The 16222-nt window shown below is 40.0% G+C and overlaps 1 protein-coding gene across 2 annotated transcripts in view; it reads left to right on the top strand.

The window, feature by feature from the left end:
• The window catches only part of ZBBX (zinc finger B-box domain containing), a 140844-nt gene extending 130175 nt beyond the window's left edge, over positions 1–10669 (top strand). For both annotated transcript variants that reach the window (XM_075548891.1, XM_075548890.1), the window contains 2 exons: positions 5495–5633; positions 10543–10669. In XM_075548891.1, the coding sequence (XP_075405006.1) occupies positions 5495–5633; positions 10543–10669 (266 nt within the window). The remainder of the gene's footprint in view (positions 1–5494; positions 5634–10542) is intronic.
• Positions 10670–16222: the final 5553 nt, after the last annotated feature.

Raw genomic sequence — 16222 nt, 5'->3', positions numbered from 1 at the left:
TAATTAGATCAAGCACAACATTGTGCATCACACCCTCCGCTCCCTCCAGAAAAGAAGCAATGGATGGTGCTGAGCTACCAACGACAACTGCGCTGATCATGATAACAATACAGTGTTTTGTACAGAAGAAGAGGATAATGTAAAACAAAATTCAGAATCATCAAAATGGCCAGATTTACTGGACTGGTAGAACCTAGTAGAACCTTTGATGGTGAGACTCTTAGATACCTGGCCTGCCTAGATTTCAACCCACTCCTAGGGAACAACTTTCTGCTCAGCAATAAGCAAGGCAATCAAGGGATCATGGGAAGAATGTGCTCCTTAGGATTGTCAGCCAGAAGAGGTCCTAAGGGCAGCATTTGCCCCAAAGAATAGAGGGAGGGGCATGAAAGACAGATCAATAGAAACAGGGAGCCCAGCGAGGAAGTTGGAAGAGTGCTGTTGTACTAAGAACTGAAACTGTATTGTATTTACTGTTCACTGGAAAACGAAGTTGCTCATAAACTGCCGCCCTGACTGCAATCACAGAGAGAGCAAGAGAGATGGTAGCCTGGGATGGCTTGTGGGAAAATCAGCTGGGAGGATTTGAACTCCCCTCATTTTTGGTCCTAGTCTATTGCTTTATTCACTTGCATCACACAGAGACTCCAAAAGGATAAGTATAGGCCATCCTTTCATTAGAAAATGAGGGTTTCTCTTTTTGATAAACCGACAAAATCCATTATTTACACATAGAACAGAATAGTTTTCACAGCAGTAGTCTCCTTGTTTTCCTACTCCAAATTTTCTACTTTCTTTATCAATTTTTGTTCTTACATACTTCACTTTGTCTCCATGTCACTCAGTTTTCAGACACTAACCCCCTAATTTAGTGTGAGCACGCAGACGTTAGATCGAAAGTGAGCGCAAACCTGCAGCCATCGTCAATGGACCACAAGGGCTTCTCTGAAGGCCCAGCAGTGGAACGCAACCACTGACATCTGCTCGATCCAAGAATGATTTACTTTCTATTCAGAAAAATTGGCTTTGGATGAGTACACAGCCCAGAACTCACCTCTCAGTCAGTGAGGTAGCAGGGGCCACGGTGAAATCAGACACCATTCCAGAGAAGCTAGCATCAATGGGCAGGAAACTTTTGCTCATGTAAAGCAACAAACTCGCCGAGGGTATGGTCGCACCCACAGACACCATGGCACATCAGAGACTCACCCAAATGAAAATGTGGGTGCCGCTCTGTAAAAGCTGAATTTTGGTGAGCACCTCTCCTTCTGACTTGTTTTATGTTAGCTCTTGGGTACATCAATTTTCTTTTGGTAAATTCTTTTGGAAACAGCCATGCCAAGGAACAGGGAGAAGGAGAAACGGAAGATAACTAATTAAGTGAGGCTGTTTGTGTTTCTCTGTTGATTCAGAAGCTCGAGGGGCCAGGCTGGGAATGGAGTGGGCTGGGCAGCAGAGTGGGGGCTGTAGTCGTAACTTCCTGCTGGATTAGGTGTAAAGGAGGAACAGGGAGGGATCCTTGAGAGCCCAGACACAGTGGTCAGGTGGACTTACTAGTTCATGACCTTGGGGAAATTGCCTTCCTAATTTCTGTTTGTAGCATATAGTATATGAATGGGTTACAAACATTTCACGGGAAGGCTCCCATTAATTACATTTTCCCATGAATTTTTGAATACTCATACATGAAATGTGAAATAAGTATGTACTCCATTAATAAGATATAGCTCATAAAATTAATGGTTATATTATTTGTGTGCAATATTTTTGAAAATGTAGCTCTCCCTTTCTTTGTCCACACACATTTAACAGATCCTCAAACCTATTGCCATCAATCAGTTTCTACTAACAGCAATGCGGTAGGACAAAGAACACTCCCATAGTGCTCCCAGGCCTGTGATCTTTACCGAGCAGCTTGATGCATGTTTCTCCCCTGGAGAGAGGGGCTGGTGGGTGTGAACTGACAACCTTAGCAGTCCATCTCTTAATCCCAATGCACTCTTAATCACTGTGCCACCAGGACTCTGTATGAGCCGCCAGGGAGTGAAGCAAACAAAATAACTAAAAAGCACTTTTTTCCAAAATAAATATTTACCTTATGTTGGTAGATGTCATACCTTCTGTGAAATAAAAGAGCGTCTGGCTTCCTCAGTAATTGGATCCACTGTAATCATCAAATATATTAAACTATAAAATGATCATCAAATATTATGTTAAACTGTAAAATGACTCTTCTGTGCATCGTGAGCAAATTAAATACAAAAAGAAGGCCAACTTTAAGTGAAAGAGAAAACATCAAAATAACCTGATTAAAAGGAACAGGAAGTCACTCGATAAGCAATAACGATCCTTACTCAATGCTACCGAGTCGATTCTGACTCATCTTTAGGTTTTTGTTTTTTAATGCAAGAGTAACTCGTGATCTTAATCACTATTTTGTGAGGTATATTTAGCAGGTGCCAGTCTTAATCTTCACTTTTATTTGAATACAATTTGCCGGAGCCAGTGGTTAATGTACTGCCTGTCTCAGGGCCTCCCCAGGCCCCAAACAGAACAGAACGGAGACATAATCCCACCCACATTGCTTCCTAGATCTTGTGACCCTATGAGTGCTCCTGTAGTCCTTGGAGATTTTCCCATCCACATTGGGACCATTTAAGAGGGAGAACCCCTGAGTAGAATAAAGGTAAGGAAAAGGAGGCCTGGAACGAATAAGAAAAGGAGAGAGAAACAAAGTAAGGTCAAGGGAACAGGAGAAGAGAAAGGAGGGAAGGAACAGGAGATAGAACTGCCTGGGACCGTGGTGGTTTCTAGGCTCCAGGGCGAGTGTTCTCCCCGTCATACCACCTAAATAAGGACAATGTAAACATATAGTTCCAGATCGCCCTTCCCAAACTCACTGCTCTGAGTTAATTCCAACTCATAGCCACCCTGTGGAGCTAGGGTTGCTGAGGCTGGACTTCTGTCCAGGAGCGAAATGACTACAATGCTTGCTTGAGATGACCACCAGTTCCCCCGAAGTCCTTTAGACGTTGTTTCTGTGAGTTTCCTATTGGAACATGCTTATCTGCTCCGTTTCCATTTGGCGAAGTTTCTACCTGTGTCTTTGTTCCTTTTGCTTCCCTATTAAAATGACGGTCCCTGGGGGGCACAGATAGGTAGGTACTCCATTAACTGGAAGGCTGGAGGTGCATACTCATCCAGAGGCACCTTCACAGGCCCACGTGGTGCTCTACTTACTAAAGGCAGCAGCCTTGAAAACCCAAGGAGGCAGTTCTCTGCACAATTGACGGAACAATAACTAACTAAAATCATTCAAATAAATATTTATTTCCCCGTGGAACACAATTTTATACATGCATTTTAAATGGCTTAAATTTTAGAAATACACTAAAGGCCTCGCTTTAATCAGTGTTTTTCCCCCGACCTCACTGTTTATTATTGCAGTTAAGAGATTCTTCCATGATCAGAGAGCATATACTCTTTACTCCTGGGAAAGACTAGTTTTAATAAGAACCCGTTGCTCTCAAACAGCTGTTTTGTAAAATTTCCAACATAAATGTTCATCCAATCTTACCTACCCCCGTATTAGAAAAATCAGAAGTTCAAGTGACATTTGGAGTTTAACACTAACATGTTTTGTTAGCAGCTTTATATTGTCTTTATTTTTTTCATTTACCTAAAATCAAGTGATGCCACATTTATTTTCCTGTTAATATCACAGGGGATTGTGTATTTTACAATACATAGTCACTTCTGCAAATACACGCTCATGGGATTTGCACGATTTCACTTAGTGCTATTGTGATGGAATTAGACTGTTTGAGACTATTTCTCCTGGTGGGTAGACACTTAATCCTCACATCACTATGGGGTCTGGTACCGCAAGTCTACCTTCTGAAATGTACCTGCTTTTCAAAGGCAGCATCGCCTATCATTGAGGAATGTAGGCATGCACGGGACATCGGTCTTGTTTTATTTTGTGGAAAAACGAGGCAGAGATGGTAGCTTAAATGTAGAGAATTAGACTATTGAACCTGAAAAATCACAGCATGGGCAAACTAAAAGAACGCAGTTTTGATGTAAGCTTCTGACTTGTAGGCATATGACGTTGGCTGACTGGTTCTCTGGGCCCTTAGTTTTCCAATCTCTAACAAGAGGGGATGAGACTACTGAATTCAAAAAAATTGAACGGAGGGATTTATTCTTTCCAACTTACTTTTATACATCCTATTATTTAAAATAGATTATGTAAAGCTGCCCTGATTTCTTTGAGAGTAAGAAGATCAGGAACTTCATCCCTAGAACCAGTTCCTGTAGAGAGAATAGTACCCATGGCCACCCCATGTGTATGACAACGGTGTTGCACAGGACATGGCCTATTTTTTCCCATAATTGACCACTAGAACTTTCTTCTGAGGCAACTTTACATTTTCTTGAACTTCCTACCTTTTAGGTAGTAGCTAAGTGCATTGACCATTTATTTCACCCATATATCACAATTTGAAAGGCAAATAATTTTAAACCCTATTCCAGTTCTAAAATGTGTATGTATATATATATATAAAATATATCTAAATCAACCTATATGTAATCTATCTATCTAATAATCTTTTTTACTTTCAATAGAGGAATTCTGCTTGCTCAAAATCCGTAAGTTGATGATCACCACACACACTCACACACACACACACACACACACACACACACATGACTGTTCAGTCTAATGTAGAGTGCATGTAGTTTAGTGTTTAGTACTCTGACCAGGAGGATGTTTACTTGATAATATCATGGAAGTGGTGGGAATAATGATACTCAGTGATTTTTTAACAATTTTGAAATTTATCATATTCATAACCTTACATCGAACTTAGACGGCTGCTATAACTTGGTTAATGGCAAAAAGCAAGCAATACAACTTTTGTAATATAATGATTTTTATACTTTACTTTGTAACTCATAGAAAGACTTCTAAAATTTGAGCTACTTGTCTTTATTTAGTCTAAATCATAGTCCAGCTTCCTGAAGAGAGAAGATTGAAAACTTCTCTTTCAAATGCAGGCAGTTAGTATCCATCTAAACTAAAGGAAGCAAAAAACAACATGGGGGCAGCTTTACAAAGCTAACCTTTTACCGCAGGCTGTGTGGGATGGAGCTTTTCTTTCTCGTAGAAAAACCAGAAATATAAGATGTTTGAAATACAGACAAGTTGAAGAGATGCACAATATTCTGCCTTCAAAAGGGAACCAAGCAGGGTTTTTAAAAAAATCTTTGTGAATTCTCAAATACTTGACACATTTTAAAAGTATGTTTTCAAATTTTACTATGACTTCAGTGTCTTGGTACCTCGGCCCTCAATACAGCAAGTTGGGGGATTTTAATAAACCTGAACTGACACTCCTTCTGCTGTAATTTATTTGAGATAAACCATTAGCGCAATATACTGTGCATTTGTTTCTTAAATGTTGACATTGCGGGGAATAAAATATTTCAGATTCTTCAGAAAATCTTCACAGCCTAACTGCAGAAGAGTTACCAGCCTGCTGCAGCCACTCTCAGAATACGAGTAAGAAGACCTCGGGCTTCCTTAAGACCCCAAACTTCAGGGTCCCCTATGGTGTTAAGGAACAGAGGTAAGTGAAACCGGCAATTTGGGTGCAAAAAATAGTGTATAGGAAAAATATTGTCACGCGTTTTGGTTACCTTTATTATACGTCACTGTGTTGCTGTAACAGAAAGTCCACAAATGGCTGGCTTTCACAAACAAATTCCCTGTCTTAACATTCAGGATGCTAGAGTCAGCGTCAGGGTCCTCAGCTCTATGGGAGGCTCTCTCTGCTCTAGAGGAAGATCCTTGTCTCTGAGCTTCCGCTCTGTGGCAATCTTCATCTCTCTTGGCATGTGTTGTTCCCCATTTCTGCTTCTTACCTGGCTAGCTTAATGTATTTCATACCTCAAGATATACCCTATACTACTCCTGTTAGTTAGCATAATAATCACAGGCATAGAAGATAAGATTTATAACATGTTTGGGGCATAAAATTCAATCTATAACATTCCATCCTTTGAGCCCTAAAACTCCTGTTCTTGGGCCCAAAGATGGCAAAACACTTCCTTCTCATCACATTATCCCAAAGTCTTAAAATAGCTCCAAGTCCCACTCTAGTCTTCTGAGTCATCCATATCAAACTTGGGTGAGATTTGAGGCATATTCCATCTGGGAACAGCATTTCTTATTTTTCTGTGAACCTGTGAAATCTAGATCATAAGTCATCTGTCTCTACGGTACAGAAACATTTCACTTGAAAATGGGAGCATTTCCATTACAAATGGGGGGAAATGGAAAGAAATAAGGGATAATAGGCAGTCATCAAGTTCAAAATTCCAAAGAACCAGTTAGTTTTTAAGATCCAAAAAAAAAATACTGGTTTTGAGGACCAGCTCAATAATGGCCCTGCCTTTCGTATTCTGGGAACTAGAAGGACAAAGATGAATGAGGTGTTCTACTCCAGTGAATATGTATAGTCTTGGAAACCCACTGGGCAGTTCCCTTCTGTCCTTCAGAGTCATTATGTGTCAGTGTTGACTCAGTGATGGTGAGTTTGGCTTTGAGTGGCAGTCATGCTCTCTGGATTCTGCACAGACGGTACGTGGTCCTGGGCTTCAGCTTGGACTTCCAGGGCCACTGGAATGACAGCCCTGCTTCCTCAACTTTGGGTCTCCCCTTTCTCCTAATTCATCTGAGTGGCCACTCTAGTCCCTGCATGGACTAGAAGAGAGGAGTAGGCCCCATTCTTCTGCCCTTTGTGCATGCCGGTCACACCTTCTCTGATGGGAGCAATGGTCCCATCCCTGGGCAAACCTTAACAACAGCCTTGCCCTGTGGAAGTAGCCTGAAGAAGAGCTGATTCTTTGCAACCTAGGAGCCTGTGGCCCTTTGAAACCAAAATGCCCCATTCTATGCTCCTTCCAATCGTTCTGACCTCGGGGCAGCCCTGGGATGGTCCTTTCCTTTTCTTGTAGGACAGTGGGTGAAGCTCCTGTGGTCTGTTTCTCGCCTGTAAAAATCCAGGAGACAGACAGCATTCTTTCGTCTCCTCCTTCCTCTTTCCCTTTTATTGCTTGTTTCCCTTTTATTGCTTGGTTAGATTCATATGTGGCCATCTTAGTCTCATTCACAAATGATTGTGTAGCTGTATCTTTGGTGGAAATTCTAGGATGCCTGTCCTTAGTGTGTTTGCCGGCATTTTCTACCGATGTTCCTTTTTCACTTTACGCGGCTCATTTTTAAGTCCATCCACTGTCTCCTGCAAGTCCCCCTAAGTGGCACAGATTTAAGATCTTTCTTAGATATCTCATCCGATGACAGACATCCAAGTTCACTTGTCTGCCCTCCCTTCCACCAAACATTTGCGCATAAAGAGCCCCTAGCCATTGCCAGTAAAGCACTACCTTGTCTCATTGTCCCATTACGTGTCCTCTTCTGAAGCCTCAGCAGAAGCCCATGTAAAGCTCCCGTTGCTAGCCACGTTCGCTTGCTGGCACCACACCTCATTTCTAAGAGGACTTATCTCGCTCCTCGCCTCATTCCGTGCCCTCGCTGGAGTTGCTGTACCTTCCGCAACTGATTCAGTTCCAACTGCTAGTTTCGAAGACGGCACATCTTTATGAAAGCCGGCGGGTGCATCTTTCCCCAGCAGAGCAGCTGGCGGGTTTGAATGGCTAACCTGGTTCGCAGCCCGACCAGTAACCGCTACGTCACCGAGACTCCTTGGAACAATGAAAGCTCACCCCCATTGAGGCCATTCCCACTCAGAGCGAGCCTCCGGGACAGGGTAGGACCGACCCTGTGGCTATTTCTGAGACGGGAACTCTTTCCAGGTGTCGAAAACCTCCTGCTTCTACAGGGGGTCTGGTGAGATGCCCAACATTTCATATGCCGTCGGGGCACGTGACAACGTAGAACCTCTCCCTCCCCATTACCCGCGTCGGAAGGTTCTTTCACACTATTTCAGAAGGCTTCAAAACGTCATGGGAATTTTAATTGTCTTTCATTTCCATTTCCCACCATCTTCCTGAAGCCTCCTTGTAGGTATTAGAGCAGTACCCTAGTCCTTTGGTACCAAATAGTGTGTCGTAGTTATCTAATTCTGTTATAAAATAAATCCCACAAATGGGTAGTTTTAACAAATTAATTTATTATCTCACAGTTTAGGGAGGCTAGACCCCAAATTCACACTAGGGGATGCTTTCTCTTTCGCTGGCTTTGGAAGAAGATCTTTGTCTCTTTGAGTTGATACTGCATGGTGATCTTCAGGTGGCTTGGCATTCTGCTTCAAGGCTTGTTTTTTAAATCTCTTTAATATCTCAAAAGCTATGGACTCAGATATGCCCTAAATCTGAATCTTAATTAATACAACAAAGACCATCCAATCCCAAAGAGGATTCTAGTTATAAGCTAGAAGTTAGTACTTATAACACCTATTTCAGGGGTGGGGGGGTGGGGTGGCGGCAGGGGGAGGGGCAGGCAGAAGGAGCACAATTCAATCAAACAGTATGCAAAGGAAAGTTGCCTTAAAGCGTTGCTATTTATTGGCCATTCTTTGTAAGATGTTTGGTTTCTTCTTTGACATCTTAGCAGGGTTTAGTAAAAGGCTTATGAAGTTGTTACTTTAACTTGAAGAGATAGTTCTGTTGCATAATGCATATCAGTAAAATGAAAAGACATTTGAAATTTAATAATCCTTCATCATTTCTTCTCATACTGAAAGACAATTTCATTACTTGAATTAATTAGCGTAATAAATTTCAATGCTTTGCATTAATAGAATTTTACCCAATGTGAATAAGTTTTTAAAATAGAATATTGAGACGCTTCTTTCTTGAATTTAAAACTAGATTATTAATAAAAGAATATTTTAATTTGCATCATTTAATCAATGACCAAGTTATAAAGACGTGTTATATCACAAAAAGAACTTCAGAAAAGTTGACAGTTATTTTTGTTTAGTATTGTCACTCTGAATATTCTTGAAAAAGTAAGAAGGTTCCTTTAAATAAGTTTAAATGTAAAAATAGAAGTCCCTTGAATGGTCATTTTCTTTGGTTGCTTTGATGTCTCATATTGCAGTAAAAGGGAATCTGCTATTCTGTCCTTTTGAAAGAAGAAATATTAAGATATACTTCTTGCATTTTAAATTTCTCACTCTTTGCCATAGAGTCATTGCTGAATCATGGCCACCCTACAGAACAGGAGAGAACTATCCCTCGAAGTTTCTGAGACTGACTGTTGAGAGAAACCCTGTCTTTTTCCTGATGGGTGGTGGGTGGTTTAGACCTGCTGACCTTGCACTTAACCATGTCTAACACCACTTACACACAAAAAAGAACAAAGCAAACAAACTAAAAGGAAGCTAGCATCAATTTTCTAATTGTCTTTCCTAACCATACCAAACTTACAGCTGCTGTTCAGCTATTTGTACAGCAAACATTTATAGGGTTACCCCCACCCCCAGACTCTAGAGCCTATGGAAGAGTCACCCTCATCTTCTCCCCAGGTAGTAGCTAGAGCGTTTGAGACACTGACCTAGTGGTTAGCAGTCGAATTGAACCTACAACATCCATTCTCACCATCATTTAATTGAAGAAAATTTATTTAACATTAAATGCAATGAAAACATACTACGGAATAAAGCACAATGCTTTAATGCCATGAAAAAGTCAATAGCATATTGCTGTTTTCTATTAACTTTTAGGACCAGCAAAGTTTTACCACAATCTGATCTTCATTGACCCACAGACTAGAATTTAGAAATTTTTGGTACTTTGCTTTGCATTTTAATATCAGTCTTATCCAGTAAAAAGTGTGGAATATTTTATATTTATTTATATATTCATATAGTGATGTACATGAGTAGGAACTCTAGATAATTTAGGACCAAAAAAAAAAGCAAATCAACCTCTGAATTATATAGGCTCCTCTTTGTACTGCCATACCACCTGTCTTCCTAAACCTGTGTGCTAGGGTTTCCACCCACTCCTCCATGCACACAATAAAACACAACAAAATGAAATTACTGTATAATTGCTGTCATTAATTTTGGTTTTGGTATATCTTGACTGCTATTCACATAGTGCTAATTTACTGTACACAAAAGAGGTGATTTATCTGGCAATCTATTCATTGGGATTCTATTAACCAGCCAAGGTAATGATGGATGTTCTTAATGATGACCCTGAGGCTCTCTGCAAGTTTCTGAAGTGCCTTCTGAATCACCAATGAAAGATTCAACCAGAGACCATAAACATCTTCTTGGTTCCACTGTGGTTTAATTTCTTGGGAGAGTAAGAAAGATATGATTTTTTCATTAAAAGGGGGCCCGGTGTATTGGGCACCTTGAAAGTTGTGGCCCCAGTCTGATATAGTCCCTCACCCCTGCCTGCCTCCAATGACTTCAGTGAATGTTGTATTGATCAGAAGATACATGAAGAGTTGAAACCTGATTCTGTACATTGTGTATTGATCTTTTCATGTATTTCCAGTTCTTCTGGAAAACATACTGAAATTGAATCTTGGCTGACACTTTCTGAGAGCAGTGAAGATGAGGATGAAGAAGATTTTCTTGACAAGCAACATATCACCACACTACCATGGCCAAATAGCACTTAATGATTCCCGTCCCCCCTCCTTTTGTACCCAGGGTAAACTTAACAACTGATAGCAAGTAGCCAAATGATTACCTGTCTAGGTGCTTGAGATTTTGATTATTAATGTCTTTGATATTTCAAAGCCTTCAGAATAATAAAAGTTAGTGAAATTATAAGTTTCAGAGCTTTTTCTTCCAAGTGATATATTGTATGTCAAACACAAATCTATACTGCTGATTATGTAATAAACTTTGGTAAAATTTAAGAAACAATAGTTATGCCTGTGTCTGTAGAAGCTATCATAGGATAGAACATGCTTCCATTTTAAGTATGATTTGGTTATTCAATTGTATTTGAAATACTGACCCCGTGTCCAATAGAACAAAGCACTATCCAGTCCTGTGCCATCCTCGCTGTCCTTTCTTTGCTTGAGCGCATTGTTGTTGCCACAGTGTCGATCCAACTCATCAAGGCTCTTCCTCTTTTCCACTAACCCTCCACTTTGCGAAGTATGAGGTCTGTGGCAATTACACAATTTCATCTCAACTTGAAGATGTACAAAAACATGTAGGGGTATTGCTTAGCCTGTCAATCAGGTCACAGCCTGATGACCTCACTTGGAGGTACCACTAAGACAAAAAACTTTTTCTCTCTTTGCCTTCATCTTCTTACTTACTGACCAGAGGAGCTTCCAGAGCCCTGCAGTGTTACCGCTGCCATTGGATCCATATGACTCTGTACCCAATGGCTGGTGATCTTCCTGCATTCTGCATCACTGCACGTGGCTGAGGGAGTCTGAAGATGGACTTATGGACTTGCACCAGACTTAGGGACTTGAGTTGGACTGGGCTAGGATGTTTTCTGGATATCTAATTACTCCTTGATATAAAGTTCTTCCTTACACATATATGAGTGTCGTTGGATATGTTTCTCTAGTCATCCTGACCGAACACAATGTCTTTCTCCAGAGACAATTCCCTTCTGATAATATGTCGAAAGTATGTGAGACAATGTCTCACTGTCCTTGATTCTAATGAACATTTTATCTGTACCTTTTCTAAGATACATTGAATATTTATTTTCCAGTGCATCATATATTCAGCATTACATTTCAAATGCATCATCATTCACTGTACAGCTTCCACATATATATGAGATGATTAAAAACACCATGGATTGGCCAGATGCATCATTGTCCACAAGGTGACATCTTTGCTTTATAAAATATTAAGGAGCTCTTTTGCAGTAGATCTGCTCAATGTAATATATCAAATGATTTCTTGACTTGTATTTCAATGGATGTTGTTTATAGATCCAAGTAAAATGAAATATTTGACAATTTCAGTCTTTTCTCTATCATGTTCCTGTCTATCAGTCTAGTGTGGGGATCTTTGTTTTCTTTATGTTCGGTTGTAGTCCATACTTAAGGTATAATACTTATAATTATCTGTTCTTGTAAAAGGTAGAAAAGCAGCTGTGTTGGGCTGGGTTGACTAGAGAAATCTAGTGACACTCATTTATCTGTAAGAAAGAGCTTTCGATCAAGAAGCAATTATATATCAAGGAAACATCCCAGCCCTGTCCAACTCAAGTCCATTAGTCAGATACTAGTCCATAAGACCCTCATCAGACTCACAGTCACAGCAATGATGCAGAAGGCAAGAAGATTACAGGCTGATATGTGCAAAGTCATATGGATTCAATGGCGCGTGGAAGCATCACAGGGCTCTAGCAGGTCTCAGAGTGACCCACCAGCAAGAAGGTGAAGGTAGAGAAGCGGGTGGGGGTGAATGGTGTTTCTCAGGGCCCTTCTTATGAGAGGGCCACACACACAAGGAGGTAGTAGACTTCACCCCTACACTTCTAAGTATCACCAAGTTGACATGAAATGACATGACTACCACAATGGCCTAAGCATTTTCTCTTGCAGTGGTGACTTTGAAATGCTGTTCTGAATACAATGCCAGTGGAAGGGTTTGGGCAGTGTCGGGTAGCAGCCAATAGAACAGTGGGCGTGGTGATAGTGGTGGTGGCTATGGTGGCTGTGGCAGCTGCAGTGGCATATAAGCAGCGTGTGTGTCCTGCTGTTGGTGTGTGAATTAGGTTTATAAAATTAAGAAGGAACAGGTGAAGACATGGGTAACATTTCCATGCTTATCGCTTTGTGACATTTTAGGACTGTGCGAAGGGGAGCCCTCCTTGGCCCATGAGTGAAGAGTCAAGTGGATCCAAGGTTGGTGGGCACATGGTAGGGTGTCGATATCTCCTAGGAACAAAGACCCCCATGGAGTCACACTTGGAAGTAGAAACAGAACCCAAGTTAGCAGGAAGGGGGAAGGGCAAGAGAAAAGGTAACTCTCCTCAGTGTCTCCCTTATTAAATGGCCACACCCACAAGGAGGCGTGATCAGGCAGATTAATAGTTTGGACTCAACCCCTACACTTCCATGCAAGAACAAGTAGACATGACATCTGACCTCCACAGAGGCCTTTCTCTTTTTTATTATTTGTGGGTGTCTCAAAGAAATGTCTCTGAAGTTTAGCCCTGGCTGTACCCCTCCAAAGTCCTACTTCAGCATCCAGACACTTGCATCTTCTGTTCTCTGTGATTCTGGGTAGCAATTCTTTCTAGAAGACCAATAAATGTTTGGTGTAACTGCATCATTGATACTTTTCTCCATGTCATCAATAAAGTATAGTGACATTTATACATATCATTTGACAGGTGATGATATGATGATAAAGAGATCTATAATATTTCTATGTCTTGCAATATAAAAATGGCCTTTATTTAAACTGATTCATACCTTCATTCAGCAAAGACAATATTTCAGAATAAAAATTTTCAGAATAAAATTTTTTTCAAATAAATCATTTTAAAAGAGTGTAACTTGTCCGTGGTTTTTACTTTCTTCTTAGAACTTCTGTACCATAATCCTATAGAGGGACAATGATGAGATATCATTTAATATTTATCATTTATGTCAAAAGCCCTGCTGGCCTCTTCCCTGGAGGCTCCTGGCTCTCTGATTTTTACTATCTACAGTTAAAATGGGGTTGGCCACACATCTGTTACCATAGGAAAATAGGCTATTTTTCCTTTCAGCATAGCCGATCACCTTTAAAGGTTCGTCATTCTGCTCTCATTTGCTCTAAATTATCTCCCCTTTCTGTTCTGTTGAGTGAAATTTATCAAGCTCTTGTATTTTTTTCCCACAGTGCAAGGAAGTGTTTGCCTAGTCCTGTTAGGAAAGAGTGGATGGACCAATATTATTCTTATGTTTGCTCAGCCATAGCGTCAGTCTTTTATGGACTAGCTCAGAAAAAGAGTTAATGAGCTGCCATTACCCTTTACAGGATAAGGATTTTTGAAATTAATATTAATCTGACAATTGTCATCAGTGTATTTTTCCCCTAAAATATGCCGCTGTGTGTCACTGCCTTCGTCATTTAATTTCCAGTGTGACCTTGAAATGAAACATGAGGGGCCTTTGTGGATTCCAGAGCAGGCCCCCTTCTGCCTTTATTTGGGTCCCATAACCATACATTCAGAAGAGTTCCTTAATTCCATTGCCATTAGTCTAATGAGGAAATAAAAACTAAATAAGATTAGAGCCTTTGCCTGAAGCAACTTCAATGTGTTCTTTCTTTTTGAAGCCTGAGCTCCAAATGCTGTTAAAGGCTTAACATATTTCTGAGAGTCATTGATAATCTAGAGAATCCCTACCTTATCCTTAATACTGAAGTGAGCCCAGGGTGCTTCTAGCAGCTATTGGGTAAATCACTACATGGTTTCATAAGCATGTTGGAATTCGATGATTTATACCCAGAGTTGCCTAATGCCATAATAGACTTATGGGATTCTACAGTTGTGGAGATGGAAAGAAAATGGCATTCTGTTATATATGATAGTTTATTCTGTTCTTTGATACTCATTGAAATGATTTCTTATCTCACAGAAAAGGTATCACAGAGTAGCTGTGAGGGTTATCTCTTCCCTTTGCGCCACTTAACACTATGTTTTATCCATTGCATTATATATGAGTGGTACATGAAAAGTTTTTCTTAATACTTCCCATATTCTTTTCAGAAAACAATCAAGCAAGTAGTATAGTTTTATCTGACCTTGGCTAGTCAAAAAAGTAAAACTTCCATGAGACAGATGGCACACAAGCATCCACTCTCCATCTTTATTTGTTCCTCTAGTACCCTACTTCCAATAGAATGTGTTATTCTGAGTTGACCAGAGAAACAAATTCATAGACACTCTGATATGTATAAGAATGAGCTTTATATACAAGAGCAATTATATATTAAGGAAACATCACAGCCCAGTCCAGATCAAGTTTTTAAGTCAGTCCAATATTAGCCCATATGTCTGATAGCAGTCTATAAATTCCTCTTCAGACTCACACAACATACACAATGATGCATATGTTTTATTCAAGACAGTCTGAGTCTATCTTCAGGAGACAAGTCACACTTTCTTCTAGCTAGAAGATTATGTATTTGAATGTGTTTCTCCTCATAAAATGGAGTAAACAATACTGGCTTAACTTAGCTCAAAAGAATGTGGTGAAAATCAAATGCGATAGTGAATATAAAAATACTGAGGGAACTGGAAATTGCTCTGTCACGCTGATTATCATCATGTTTCAAGAGATCATGCCCAAATCATTGAATATACAGGTATATGAATGCATGGATTCATCAGTAAACTGGGATTAAATAGACATAAATAATATAAAAACACTCAATCTCAGAAGTAGAGGATAATTGCAGCTAGCTCGAGAATGAGGTCGAAGTGCATATAAAGGTAGCACTGTGGTGGAAGAGTAATGATCTAAATTTATACTATTAACAATCTTTCCGAAACACATTCCCCTGTGGTTATAGCCTTCTTTCCATCATACATAAATCCCAAAATTTAAAATGTTAAAACTGCACTAGCACTTTATTAAAATCTTATGCATCATACTTCGAGGGAGGAAAAATTAAAAAACATTATACCTCTCCAAATCTGTTTTTATAGGATATTCAGTTGCAACATAATTTTCATCCCTTGTTATTTATTACTAGCCACATCTGCATGAAAACAATCTTTATTTCTGCAGAGTTCATCTGTGCCTGTCGTTTATCCCCCACCTAAAGTCATAATTCTTTGTTAGTGACACCCTGATTGTTTGCTGGTAAATGATTATGAGGTTGCAAACAGGATTATGCCTTTAGCTGGGAGTCACCAGCAGGCACAGATGAACTCAAAGGAAATAAAGGTGGTCCTCTTTTAATGCAAATGTCTTCTATAGTTAAGGAAAAGGAGAGGATAGTTTTAATGCTCTCCATAAGGTGACAGTTATGCCTAAAATGGAAAGAATTAATGGATTGATGGGGTTATCATCTGTTTCTTTTTTCAAATACATATAATACATAATAACAGAGAGAAGCAGAGTTCCACTGGGGCTCTCTCTAGCCTTTTCCATTTCCCAGAAGGAAGTAATAATAACCAAACCTTATATATTTAAGAGAAGTATGGAATGGATGTTTGGGGGGCAGTTTTTATATAAATTAGTATTTTT

This window comes from Tenrec ecaudatus, chromosome 4 (assembly GCF_050624435.1).
Source record: "Tenrec ecaudatus isolate mTenEca1 chromosome 4, mTenEca1.hap1, whole genome shotgun sequence".
NCBI classification, from domain to species: domain Eukaryota; kingdom Metazoa; phylum Chordata; class Mammalia; order Afrosoricida; family Tenrecidae; genus Tenrec; species Tenrec ecaudatus.
Note: the sequence above shows the minus strand (reverse complement) of the source record. Positions and strands in the feature narration are given on the sequence as shown.